Here is a 13857-nt window from a genome sequence, read left to right on the forward strand (position 1 = left end):
TCCCACACAGGGAACTTAACAAAATGATCATTTAGCCCAGTCTGTGAAAGATCAGACAGTGACTGTGCCCAGGAGGGATGTGGAAACCATTCCCCCTCCCCCCAAACTCTTTTGTTGCCATCCACTTCCCTAAATACACAATTAAATTATCTTAATATGTTTCATTGCAAAACATGGTGAATAATTTCCGTGCTAAGGCAAGACCTCAGCCACTTCCTCCTGCAGCTTCAGTGTCGATAGGAGAGAGCTCAGAGAGAAGACCATTTCACGTTCCAGAGTACATTCCAGCAATGCCCCTTCTGTGGGCTTGAAGACAGGCATGGAGCTGAGATTCCTGCTGCTGCTGCTGCTGCTGCTCTGCATCTCAGGTAAGTGGAAGAGTGAAGTGATACTTGGGAAGTTACATGGACAGTCCATGTCAGGGGCAGGTGGGATCTGGGGCTATATTTTCCCTGCTCGGGAATCAAGCCTCGATCTTCTGAATCTCTGGACACTTGCATAATATAAATATGAAATAACAGCTACAAGAATTCTCCCCAAGTGTAGGTCTAGTTTTAACCACGACTCAGGCAATTCCTTTTCTTTTGGGTACTTGTTTCCGGCTCAGTACAGAGTTCCCCCTTCTCTCTGATTAAAACAAACATTATCTCACACACCCGTCCAGAAAACGGCACAGCAGCCATAGGAACTCAGCTGTAACTATTTAGGAACCAATTCTGATCTCCCATCTGCATAATTATTTTGACATCAAGGGATTGACTTCAGTTTTATGCCAGAGAGAGAGGGAGCAGAAATAAACCTTCACTGCCTCAGGCAGTTCCCAGGCACCGTGACACAAGCAGGGCCAGATTTTCAAAGAGTGCTGAGCATCCACCAGTAGCACTGTTCAAAAATTTTCTATCAGCACTGTTTTTGATGGGAAATTGGGTTTTCAACTAAAAAAAGTGTTTGCTCTTCATGGAAATTTCAACTTTGCACACACACACACACACACACACACACACAAACTCCCAAAACCCAAATATTTTCCAGCCAATAACCAGCACTTTTGGGTTTTCAATTTGATAAAACGTCAATATTTTCCACAGAAACGTTCCCATTTTCTGAGCAGTGCCACCCAGCAGCTCCATTTGAGAACAACTCGGCGGATATGGGAGGGATGCAGAGTTCTCAGTGGAAGCAGCTGAATGCTGAGCAATTTTGCAAATACGTCCCTCAGTGTTCTAAGAGTCAGACTACAGCCCAGTGAAAAGCACCAAACCCCCATCGTAGGGCACGTCACACCTGCTCAAACAGCTTTCAGATCCTCTGAGCTACCATTTAAAGCCACAGTTTCTCCTTTCCAAACCCGCCTGTTTAACGACTATACTTTCCTAGACATAGCAAATACGGATACTGAACAGAAGCCCGTCTTGAGTACATCACATAGTCACTCTCCACTATTTGCAGGATATGGACCGGATCCTGGGATGAAAGCTCGCTCCTGGCCCCACTTTTTCATTCAACACCTCTACCTAGGGAGCTATCGATACTGGGGATGTGTGTTGTTAAATCAATGTAGCTGCACCAGTGCAAGCCCCCAGTGTAGACATGCATCACAGGGGCGATATCCAGCTATCCTGGTAGATTTCAGAGTAGCAGCCGGGTTAGTCTGTCTTCGCAAAAAGAAAAGGAGGACTTGTGGCACCTTAGAGACTAACCAACTTATTTGAGCATGAGCTTTCGTGAGCTACAGCTCACTTCATCGGATGCATACCGTGGAAACTGTGTATATTAAAGTCTGCTGCAGTTTCCATGGTATACATCCGATGAAGTGAGCTGTAGCTCATGAAAGCTCATGCTCTAATAAATTGGTTAGTCTCTAAGGTGCCACAAGTCCTCTTTTTCTTTATCCTGGTAGAGCTACACTGGCAGCGATGTCCCCTGTGGAGACAGGCCCTAGCTCCATACAGCTCCAATCAATCACCTCAATCCTCTTGTTTCTTAAAGCATTCCGACCTGTGCACCACCACGCAGGGCTCTGCAGACCAGCAGTGGTCCATGGATTGCCCCTGGAGAACTGCTGAGGGCTTCATTTTGGCAGCCATTGCATTGTTCGCTTTGCTGGGGCATTATATCCCTTTCTCTTCCCACCCGTGGTTGTCCTTGTGTATTTAGATTGCTTGTAGGACTGTCAAGCAATTAAACAAATTAATTGTGATTATTCGCACAATTAATCGCACTGTTAAACAATAATAGAACACCATTTATTTAAATACTTTTGGATTTTTCTACATTTTCAAATATATTGATTTCAATTACAACACCGAATACAAAGTGTACAGTGCTCTGTAACAAAAAACCCTACATTCGTAAGTGACATTTTCACAATAAAGAGATTGCACTTCAGTACTTGTATGAGGTGAATTGAAAAATACTATTTCTTTTGTTTATCATTTTTACGGTGCAAATATTTGTAATCAAAACTAATAATATAAAGAGAGCACTCTATACTTTGTATTCTGTGTTGTAATTGAAATAAATATATTTGAAAATGTAGAAGAACATCCAAAAATATTTAATAAATGTCAGTTGGTATTCTATTGTTTAACAGTGTGATTAAAACTGCGATTAATAGTGATTAACATTTTGAGTTAATTGCGTGAGTTAACTGCTATTAATCGACAGCCCTAATTGTATGCTCTTTGGAGCAGGGACTGTCTCTGCGTGACAGGGTGGAATGACCAGGAAATAGCTAAGGGCTGTCCCACAGGGGCCAGCCAACTCCTGAGCACCCTTTCATGGCCAAAGCTTGCTGTTCAGGGGCCTGCCTCAGTTTCCCCTTTCAAGGGACTTCTTCAATAAACTCCACACTGGCTTTAATGAATCCAAGGAGAACAGCCCTACTTAGAGTTTTATTAACACAAAAAGCCCTTCCCGCTGCAACAAGCTAGACACAGCCCCAAACTCTGCTTGTGTCTCAGGCTCTTCCCAATGCTTCCTAGCTGGAGTCACTCTCTTGGTCTCAGGATCTTCCCTGCAGAAGCCTTTCTCACACCCTGCCACCTCTCTACAACTTCCTATCATCCCCTCTCTGCAGAGTCCTGCTGATCTTTATAGATCAAAAAAATCAATGGTTTGGGCTGTTCCCTTTGCACTTGATCATTCCAAAGTCTTGCAGAGCGAGGGAAGCTACGGATCCTCCACACCCAGCAGGTTCTACTACTTAACCCTCATTCCCCCTCCCCCGCCACTCCCCCAGGTGTGGCAGGTGGGGCTAACTGGACAGGCTGGCCAACTCCAGGCCTCTGGCCCTTAAAGGATCAGACCATGCCATAATGGGCTGCTTGTCCCCTGATTCAGCAGGGTTTTAAAGGGGGGAGTGTCCTTTTACAAGGGCAGAGGGGAAGTTCTCTGGGTCTTGCAACCCATTTGCCAGAGGGGGATATTTTGTGTTATCTTGTGAGAGTCCTAAGGAAAGGGTCTAAAAAGAGACTTGAGTGTGGCACCCAAGTCTTCCTGGGCAGTTGCAGAGTGCCTAGTACAATTAGGCCCCATTCTTGCATGGCCTTTCTGCATTACTGAAATAAATAGTATTTATAAGGATGAACAGAATAAAGGGATGAGCAGAAACTTTCTGGCTAGTTTCATTTTTCTCCAGTTGTGGAGCCGTAGGCTTCACCCATCTAGAGATGTGTCCTAAATAAGATATTGAAAAGATCTACTGGAACATCCAAACCATCTCCGTGTTAGTGCAGAGAACTACCCAGCTCAAAGATCTGTGCTCAGCTGTCCAGCTCCTTAGTTGAGGAGAGATTTTTAAAAAACAGGCCTGATTCTGCTTTCACTTATACCAGGGTAAATCAAGTGTATGACATATCTTCTATGAGATCGGAATAGCTAATGTGACTTACCACTATTATTATGTCTGATGCTGCAATGAATTCAAATTTGGGCTGGTTTATTGCCAGCTACCTACATGTAAATAGGCGGAGATGACACAGGGACTTTAAACCACCAGAGAGATTGAAATGCTGCAAATAAACAAAGAACATGAGAATACACACTTAGAAAATGGACCGTGTGCAGGGGACAGTGCAGGATATGTTGCTGTCTTTGAATGTGCTCCAGGCAGGTGTTAGGAGCAGGGCTGCATAAACTCTCCTGTGAGCCTGGAGCTATTAGATTTTGTGGGGCCCCTGTATACAAGTCTTGTTGCTAATTTAAAAGAAAATGATCACAGTTATGGCATCGAGGCTATTAACACTATACTAAACTTGCCTTTTAAGTAACATACAGCCATTCTGTGGTTACATTTCAGTCTTAAAACATGTCAAATATAGTTACATTAATTGAAAATAGCCTACTTCTTACCTTAGAACAGCTGTTATATTAGTTTCTTTCTGGGAGGGAGTTTGGGTGCAGGAGGAGGCTCCATGCTGGGGCAGAGTGTTGGGGTGAAGGAGAGGGTGCGGGGTGTGGGCTCTGGGAGGAAGTTTGGTGCAGGAGGAGATTCTGACGTGAGGCAGAGGGTTGTGGTGCAGGAGAGGGTGAGCGGTGCGGGCTCTGGGAGGGAGTTTGGTGCAGGAGGGGATTCTGACCCAGGGTAGGGGGTTGGGGTGCAGGAGGGGGTGTGAGGTGCAGGCTCCGTCAGGGAGGCTCTTACCACAGGTGGCTCACGGCCAGCGGCAAACCAGGGCTCAGGCAGGCTGCCTGCCTGCCTGCCATAGCCCCACGCCACTCCCAGAAGTGACCAGCTGCTGGTACATCTCTGTGCACCCCCGTGGGGAGGAGGACAGCATGTCTCCATGCACTGCCCGCACCTGCAAGGGCTGCCCCCACAACTCCCATTGGCCGGGGCCCTGGGCTGCAGCCCCTAGAGCCCCTGCATTAATCCGGCCCTGGATAGGAGAATGATTTGTAATTGCTGCTTTTACTGATTCATCTCCATTCTTCCCAGCCTCTAGTTCTTGGGCTGCGTTTCGTCCAAGCACTGGAGTGCAGGACAGTCGGGGGGCAGCTGGCAGCCCTTCTCCAGCCCAGCTCTAATTGAGCAGGTCTGGTGTCTTCCAGGATTCCAGGAACAAGAGTTTGACGCAGTGGAGAGCAGAATGGAGGGGCAGCGTCTCGTTGTTAAGTGTCTTTACAGTTCCACGGATTATAGTGCAACACTGAAAACCTGGTGCCGGCTGAGAGACGAGAAATGCTCTCCCTTAGTTAGCACCTCTTACCCATCATCACGTAGACACCCAACCAAGTTTACCTTTGGAAGAGCCACAATAGAGGATGACACCCATAATGGGATTGTAACCATCACCATGGAGAAGCTACAGGTGCAGGACTCCGGAGCGTACTGGTGTGCGCGCTTTGAGCCGCCCAATATAGTGTATCGACTAACAGCAATTAAACTGGATGTTTCCAAGGGTGAGTTCATTTCCTTTCAGGAGAACTGTCTTTTCCACTGACTATAATCCCAATTCCTTCCCCCACTTTATCATCTCTCCCCTGCCTGTATAGATTCCTCCTGCATGGCCCCAGAATCTGTCACCCTCCACAAACCCTTGTCTCCTCTCTCCTGTCTCACACTGGGAACTGCTTGGAATCACCATTTTAAAGTGCTCAGTCCCAACAATCAGGGCCAGATTTCCAAGAGCTCAGCACCCAGACTGCACCCCATACACTGAGCTCTTTGGAGAACCTGGCCTGGAAAGGATCCGTAGCTTCCCTCGCTCTGCAAGACTTTGGAATGATCAAGTGCAAAGGGAACAGCCCAAACCATTGAGTTTTCTGGCAAACAGGACCAAATACACCAGTTCACATTCACCCCTCCTGTAACACAGCTGAAGCCAGTGAATGGAGCTACACCAAGGAAGAATTTGGCCATTGGGTATATGACCCACTCATGGGAAATGTACATCATCATACCTCTCAACCAGATTGTACTGACCAGGTTTTGTGTTTTCCAGAATTCCAAGAATACGATGCTATGGAGGGGCAGAGTCTCTCTGTCCAGTGTCCATACAACACACAGGATTACAAAGAGGAGAAGAAAGCCTGGTGCCGAAGGACAGTTCAGAATGAGTGTGATGTCTTGGTCAGCACTGATCACGGGTACTTCACATATCAAAACAGGGCTCAGAAAGGCAGAGCCAGGATACATGACGACACCCAGAAAGGGATTGTTACTATCACCATGCAGAAACTGCAGGTAGACGATGCAGGGGTGTACTGGTGTGTGCACTATAAGCCTCCCAGGCTTTACAGAATAATTGAAGTTAAACTGGCTGTTACCAAGGGTGAGTATTTATTGGTAGGGAAAATCTGGGGTTTGGGATTTTTTGGTTTGCAGATTTCAGCCCCCCACCTTCTCCACTCTCTCCTTCCTCTTTCTGATACTGAATCTGTATCACCTCCTCCCAGCTGATTCCGGAATTCTCTCCACTCCCCACAAAACCTTGTCCCTTTATTCATCGCTCACACTAGGAACTGATGTAGAACATCAGCTGGGATAAGGACTTTGGTCATGTGGATATTTCTGTTTTTAATGACCTATTTAAATATTTCAGAGTAACAGCCGGGTTAGGCTGTATCCGCAAAAAGAAAAGGAGGACTTGTGGCCCCTTAGAGACTAACCAATTTATTTGAGCATGAGCTTTCGTGAGCTACAGCTCACTTCATCGGCTGCATCACAAAAGCTCATGCTCAAATAAATTGGTTAGTCTCTAAGGGGCCCCAAGTCCTCCTTTTCTATCTAAATATTTGTTTCTCGTCTCCCCTTTACTTGAGAGCTGGTTCAATCATTTCAATCTAGGTACTTCTATGACCCGCAGACTCATAGTTTTTAAGCACCTGCGTAGCAGCTGAGCATTGGTTTCCAGAGCAGCTAGTGGAGATACTATTCAGTTCAAATTTTGCATTCGGATGGAGGGAAAAAAATATTTTTTTTAAATTCTGACCCACGTTTTAACCAGCTCCAGGTTCTAGTTATTCCCTCAAATTGACTTTTTTTTTTTTTAAATCAGTGAAATTTAACAAATTTGCTATCAGAGCCCAGCAACTTTCTCTGGCCTGTTTCTGAAGATGGCCGTCGAGCAATACAGACGGGTGGGGATAGTCCTGTGCAAGGGAAGCCGTCAGACATTAAGTCCATATCAGAATTAGAGCTGTGCAAAAATTTGAACTTTTGGTTAGCTACAAGTTTCAAAGATTAAAAACATTTCATTTCCAGCAAAACATTTTGTTTCCATTTTGAGATACTTCTTTTTAAATACAGTTTAAAAATAGAATTAAAGGTAATTGAAAAACAAAGGTTTTATTTTGAAGAAAAAAAAGGCATCATAATACATGTGATTGAATACACAGTCTGTGAGCCCTGATACCTCATGGGAGGCCTGAAGTGATGTGTAGTAAGGGCTCTAGAAGCTGTTACTGTATCAATGTTTGGCATGTTTCTAAGGGTTTGTTTCTTTGCTTGGTTTCCTCATTACTGCAGGGAACTGTTACACAGGTGATGCTAATGGCCTACTTCTCACATGCTCCTGGCTGGCTTTGTCTAGGATTGTTACATGCTTCCTGTTACAGGAGAAGCTTTGCAAAACAGAGCAACCTCCCCATCGTACCATGTGCTTCTCAGTAGCAACAGTGCGAAGGCTAGTGTAGACAAGGCTCAAGTGGCCACTCAGCCTTTTAACCATTGCGTATTTTAGCTTGTTCCAAGTAGGTCTGCATGACACAGCGCCTACAGCACGGCCAGCTTGTCTCCACTAGCCCTGCACCAGTGGTAGCCAGCACTGGTTGGAAATGTTACAGGCTAAAGGCTGGAGTAGACAAGGCCTAAGGTGTTGAAACTGTGTTTGTATTTGCAGCTACATCTACCAGTGACGTCCCAGTTACCTCAACCACAGGTCACACCAGCCTAATCTTTAGTGCTGGGGTCAACCCAGCAGACAGCAGGTAAGGATCCAACCCCTTCCTCTAAGACAGCCTCTGTGTTTGCACACCTCCAAAGGGCTGTTAGTGGCTGATCCCACATTCTCATCTTTTCAGAGAGAAAGCAGCAGCCTTTCACAGTGGCACTGAATGTAGCAGGCCTCCTTTAAAAGGTGCCAGATTGGTGCCCTCTTCCCAGCTGCCAACCAGTGTTAAATGGCACATGATAAAATGGGCAGATGATATCCAGGCCCCGTCTCGTTTGAGAATTTACTCGTCTTGTCACTGTGTTATCATTAACCCTTGCAGCTGCTGCTCTTTGGCGCAAGAGAAATGACGTTAGATCTGGATGCATTGAATCCAAACAGTTCCCTGCATCCGCCATTGTAAAAGCAACGTTGCCCCCTTCTCATTCCTGATGCCAGCCAGCGGCCATTGTGCTCAGTGGAAGCTGCAGAAGCCGTATTAAATATTTCCCCAGCGGTGTATCACCTCCTTCTATTTACTGATGTATTCAGTTTAGGTTTGTTTTTCTTTTTGAGGTCTGTGATTTGTATTGTGGTGGCACCATACACCCCGCACCCTGTTGTGCTAGGCACTGTACAAAACAGAACACAAAAAAGACGTTCCCTGTCCCACAGAGCTCACAGTTGGGCTTCAGAGAGTGGTTTGTTTTCACAGGGCCCCAGAGAGACGTTCAGGATCTTACTCCCTACGTCAAATGGCACAGACAGGGTTTAGCATTAAAGGAAGTAACATGATGAGAAAAAGCCACCGAGGTGTGCGAGCTATCCCAGGGCCCGGTCTGACGGTCCGCTGGGTGTGCGCTAAGGGTTTTGGGAAGCATTCCGCCTGTAACACAGACTGCCATTGCTTCCTCAGCTTCTTGAGTGAGAGAACCGTCATCATCGTCAGCGTGGTCCTGGGAGTCCTCTTCATCCTCGTGCTTCTAGGCTTGGTGATATTATGCACCAGACAGTCCAGGCAGCTGAAGACAAGAGGTAAATAGAGAGCCGGATGGGGCCTCACATGGTCTGGCTGTCACAACACTGGGTTCCCTATTTCTCATTTGCTTTAACTTGGAGTGAATTCAACCCCACTGCTTGATTCCCAGTGGGCAGCCCTGGACAAGGTGGAGAGCAGGTACAGCCAGGGAAGCAGCATTGCTGGCTTCCCATCTCCGTCTTCTCCCCGTGTGCCCCTGCGCTAGAGGGAGCACGTTCAGAATTAAGCTGTCTCCATTCCCAGTCAGGGCTTGGCCTCTGTTTATGCTGATTGTTACCTTCCTCCCATCGCATTCAAGCTGACACTACCCTTGGCATTTTCACTTTTGTCTGTAGCTGGTTCCTCTTGCTCATGCCTGTGCACTAGCTCACGGCTGCACATTTGCACATTACAAAGGCCGCATGGGAATGTTTACATGCAGGCAAACTATTTGGACACAAATTTTTTAAAAAAAAACTTCCTAAAAAATGTCCTATTAATAATAATTTGAGCTTAAGAAAACCTAAATTTTGAGCCTGAACTACTTAAGTGTCCTTCAATCTTTGTAAACGTGCTTTGAGGTCCTTGGATAAAAGGACTGTACGTTTGTGCAAAATAGTTTAGTTTTTAAAAGGGTAAAATAGCATTTGTAAGCACACAAGCAACAAGCCAGGTAGTCAAATCTCGTGTGTCAAGGCACAGGCTGACTGCCCCAAGGGTTCAGAAGGCGTTCTTTCCCCTAAATACACATTGCACAACTGGACAGCTGCATCCTGGATTTTAAAAAAATCCTCCAAAGCATCAGACTGCAATCACTGCCACAGAAAATACCAGATTAGAAATAATTTGCCACATGAGATCAGACCCACGTCCCTAAAAACTTCTCACAGGACATTTCATAAACTCAGCCATACTATCATTCCCAGGGCGGAACTGTAAACTGGACACAACCTGCTCCCTGGATTCAGTGTAGTTTGGTCCCCACTATTACAATCTTTGCTACCATTACTACTGGCCAGTCCATTCTGTGGCTTTCACCTACGCTGTAATGACATGAGGAATGCTCAGGATTGAGGGGATCTTGTCTTGTCTTTATGAAAAGGTGATGGACAAGCTGAAGGCATCTATGAAGAACCCAAGGACGCCACAGTGGTAAGTGAAGCTACTGGAAACATAAAAGCAGTCGCGTGGAGGTTCCCAAACTGCAGTCTGTGAAGAACTGGCTGATCATGTGGAGCTTGCTTCTCCTTATTTTCAGCTGCTAAATTGCATTCAAAGAAACTTGAAATACTTTCTTAATAAGAAAAGGAGGACTTGTGGCACCTTAGAGACTAACAGATTTATTTGAGCATAAGCTTTCGTGAGCTACAGCTCACTTAATGTTACTTTTCCACACAGGCAGTTGTTGTAGTTGCCACGAGGCTTTTATGTGATTGCACGTGAACGGGAGGGGTGCTTTGTTTAATTGTGAACAGGAGAAGTGTCAATGAGACAACCTCTGTACTAAAATGTGAGCCGTGCTCTGGCAAAGTTTGGCAACCCCTGCAGTACAGTGTTAAATGCAGTACAAAGAGAAAGAACAGTCTTTTCGCCATCATGGGGCATTTGCTGTAAAGTGGAAAGAGATGGCCCTGTAAGGCAGAGCTGGCAGAGAGGATGTGAGAGTGAAACCGTGCACTGCTGTTTACTTATATAATCATTTTAAATTTCCACTCTCCCTCCACACTGACAAGAGAGCCATGTGAGGATGGAAATACCATTTTGTGAAGGATTTTGAGATTTAAGTTTCACAATGGAACCCAAAAGATTTCAAAATTCTCTATGAATGCAAAAAAAACCCCATTTCTAGTCAACAGAAACATTTCATTCCATTGTCAACTTAAAATTGTGTATTAAAAATACAAAATAAAAAATTCCAAATGAAAAGTCTTTTCAAAAAGAAGATTTGAAACATTTTGTTCTTAAAATGTCAAAATGGGCCGGAGTTTGGAGTTTGTCAAAAAAATAATTTTGGCAAAACAGACATGATTTCACAAAGCTATTCAATTTCAACAGGAACAGCATTTTCCAATGGAAAATTATTCCCTTGAAGTTTTTCCAACCAGCGCTAGCTGACAGTGATACCTGTTTATAATGGGCTTGGAGGCAAAATGTTGGGATGGTGCATATACAAAACAGGAACCCAAGCAGCATCTTGGTTTGCAGTGGTGGGGACTGGAATAGATCGTGCTGGTTTGGAATAGATTGGATCAGACTAGGCAAGAGTGGAATGGAATGAACTAAATAGAACAGACTGGAATGGACTGGATTGAATCAGTAATTATTTGTATTGTGCTTTGTGTTACGTGCTTTGCAGACAAAAGTGCACAGGGCGTCCCTGCTCTGAAGAGTGTGCAGAGAAAGTGGATTGAAAATTGGGTTGACCGAGAATGAATTGGGATTGATTGAAAATGGAGCAGAATGAAAGGCTGGATTGGATTTGACTAGAAAGAACACATAGGAATAGGCTGAAATGGGTCGGGTTTGAATAGAATGAGCTGGACAGCTAAACAGAGACAAGAGGCTACAAAACTCAGGTGTCCTATGATCCATTTGAGTCCTGCTGACTTGCCAGCAATTGGCTGTGGCCCCTGAACTCTTTGCATTCTCTTCACCTTAAAACCCCAAGGTTAACTTTCTCCAGGGGGCTTTGAAACACTGGATGAGTGGGGGAACAGCAATAGGAAATGCTGCTGGAAATGCAGTGAAGCAGAGAGATTCTAGGGGCATTTGAGAGGCAACAGGGTTGGAAGCCAATGTAGAAAGGATGGGGTCATAGTAGGTTTCTGGGAAGGAGATGGGTGAATAAGGCTCACTCTCCTTCCAGCTTCTCCGCAACAGAGAGTAACATGTTAGGTTGGTCTTTTTCTCCCTACCTGAGTAAATCTTGTGCTTTTGGTATCAGCTCTGCTCTCGCTGAGAAGTGTTTTCCTTTTCTGTGCACAGTCTCAGGGCTTCAGCAACATGAATGATCCCAAGGATGACAAACAGGAGATGGCACAAGACCTAAAATATGTCACCTTGGTCTTTAAATCCAGACCCAGTCCCCCGGAATCTGTCTATGCCAACATCACGCCAAGTCAAGCTCTGGAGACACCCCACACCAGGTTCCCCACTGAGCCTGTGGGATATGCCAGCATTTCACTCAAGCCATTAGCATCAGGCGCCAAATCGTGATCTCAAGAACCCTGACTAGCCCAGCTGTGGAACAGAAGAGATTGAGCTGAAACACTGCTGGGGGTGAAGCATGTGTGCATGCTAGAGAAGAAGTCTTTGCTATGTTTATATTTAACATGTATATTTAAAGACCTGCCTCAGATCAGAGGCTTGCAGAGAAATTTATCACAGGCAATTGGACAAAATGCACCTGCTTTTGGAGAAGATCAAGAGAACAAAGGAGAATCCTCGGGGATCAGGCTGGAGGAATATGGCCGGGCAAGACACTTTTTGCATTGTCATCTCAAACTCACTCAAACATTGTATGTGTAAGATTCTGACTCAGGTGTTACAGGGTTCAGCTTCCCCTTGGGAAAGTGAGAGAGAATGAATGGGGGGGGGGGGAATAAATATACTGATTATGTGTGAACTGCATCATGTTTTGCTGCATATACCTCAATACGTTGCTTGAGAGCGTTTGCATGGGGGCAACGTGTTGCACGGCAGACAGGTAAGTATTAATCACCATCATCACCGTTTCTAATCTAGAATGACTATACTGTACGAACCAAGGCCCCAGAACAGACTTGCAGCTGCAAAAATGATATTTTGCATATATAGACACACGTTAGTGCAGAATAGGTCATGCAAACACCTAAGCAGCTCAAGTGCAGCGATCTGCGTGCGTGTGAGGGAGACAGGGACAACAGGATTTTGGAATAAATTAAATGTTTGTTATTTTGGTGAGGCCTCAGATCAGGAGCTTCTATTTAAAATGAACAAATAGAGTGTACAGGCATGTGGGGTCTCAGAGCTGCACGTGTGTTGGGTGCATGTGTCTCTTCCTTTATGGGAGGGGGCACAGGGCTGCCAGGGCTAATGACAGGGGAGAGTCTCGAAAGCTGGATCCTGTGGCGCTCCCAGCTCTAGTACTGAACATGTGCTCAAGTGTTTGTCCACAGGTTCAGGACATACATGCAGTCTCTATGGCCAGCGCACTGAAAACAGTCACCTGCCGCATTCAAAGCGTTTATTGACACTGCTTCCACACGGCTGCATTGGCACAGGCCTCTGACTCCCCGTCCCACCCCTGAACGCCCCGAAGGAGTGGCCAGTCGTTCTCCGGCTGGGAAAGCCATTGGGTTACTCAGCACCTCTGGCTGTATTGCTGACCTACCCAGGCTGGCTACTCACACCAAGGCAATGGGGAATAGAGAAACCAAGAAAGGAGTCAGATTTCAGAGTGGCAGCCATGTTAGTCTGTATCAGAGGAAAGAACGAGGAGTCCTTGTGGCACCTTAGAGACTAACAAATTTATTTGAGCATAAGCTTTCATGGGCTAAAGCCCACTTCATCAGATGCATGCAGTGGAAAATACACTAGGAAGATATAGATAGATATATACACACACACACACACACAGAAAATGAAAAAATGGGGGTTGCCATACCAACTCCTAACGAGACCAATCGATTAAGGTGGGCTATTATCAGCAGGAGAAAAAAACCTTTTGTAGTGATAATCAGGATAGCACATTTCCAACCATTGACAAGAAGGTGTGAGTAACAATAGGGGGCAAATTAGCATGGGGAAATAGTTTTTAGTTAGTGTAATGACTCATCCACTCCCAGTCTTTGAGTGTTTGAGTGAAGAAAAGAGACGGGACCGCACACGTGCACCCAGGAGAAGGAAGGGCAGGGAAGAATATGGGAGCTTTCCAAACAGAAGGGTCCCCCCATTGCTCTAGCTGAGAGGACAGGCAGCTGACCA

At 45.6% G+C, this 13857-nt stretch overlaps 1 protein-coding gene across 2 annotated transcripts; it reads left to right on the forward strand.

Annotated features, from left to right (window-relative positions):
• Positions 1–235: 235 nt before the first annotated feature.
• LOC140901357 (CMRF35-like molecule 8) lies at positions 236–12486 on the forward strand. Of its 2 annotated transcripts, XM_073320075.1 has the most exons (7): positions 236–368; positions 5053–5403; positions 5946–6275; positions 7845–7932; positions 8791–8909; positions 9995–10044; positions 11878–12486. In XM_073320075.1, exons 1-7 carry the CDS (start codon positions 320–322, stop codon positions 12106–12108), a joined length of 1218 nt encoding a protein of 405 aa, XP_073176176.1. In that variant the 5' UTR covers positions 236–319; the 3' UTR covers positions 12109–12486. The 2 variants fall into 2 exon arrangements, with proteins under 2 accessions (XP_073176176.1, XP_073176177.1); XM_073320076.1 differs by lacking the exon at positions 5053–5403.
• The last annotated feature ends 1371 nt before the right edge of the window (positions 12487–13857 follow it).

Source organism: Lepidochelys kempii, chromosome 21 (assembly GCF_965140265.1).
Source record: "Lepidochelys kempii isolate rLepKem1 chromosome 21, rLepKem1.hap2, whole genome shotgun sequence".
NCBI classification, from domain to species: Eukaryota; Metazoa; Chordata; order Testudines; family Cheloniidae; genus Lepidochelys; species Lepidochelys kempii.

Excerpts from the sequence above, each read along its gene's own strand:
- LOC140901357 (XM_073320075.1), top strand. The coding sequence starts at position 320 with ATGGAGCTGAGATTCCTGCTGCTGCTGCTGCTGCTGCTCTGCATCTCA. Across the intron at positions 7,933-8,790 it reads GTCAACCCAGCAGACAGCAG|CTTCTTGAGTGAGAGAACCG; the intron begins GTAAGGATCCAA and ends TTGCTTCCTCAG. Across the intron at positions 10,045-11,877 it reads AACCCAAGGACGCCACAGTG|TCTCAGGGCTTCAGCAACAT; the intron begins GTAAGTGAAGCT and ends TTCTGTGCACAG.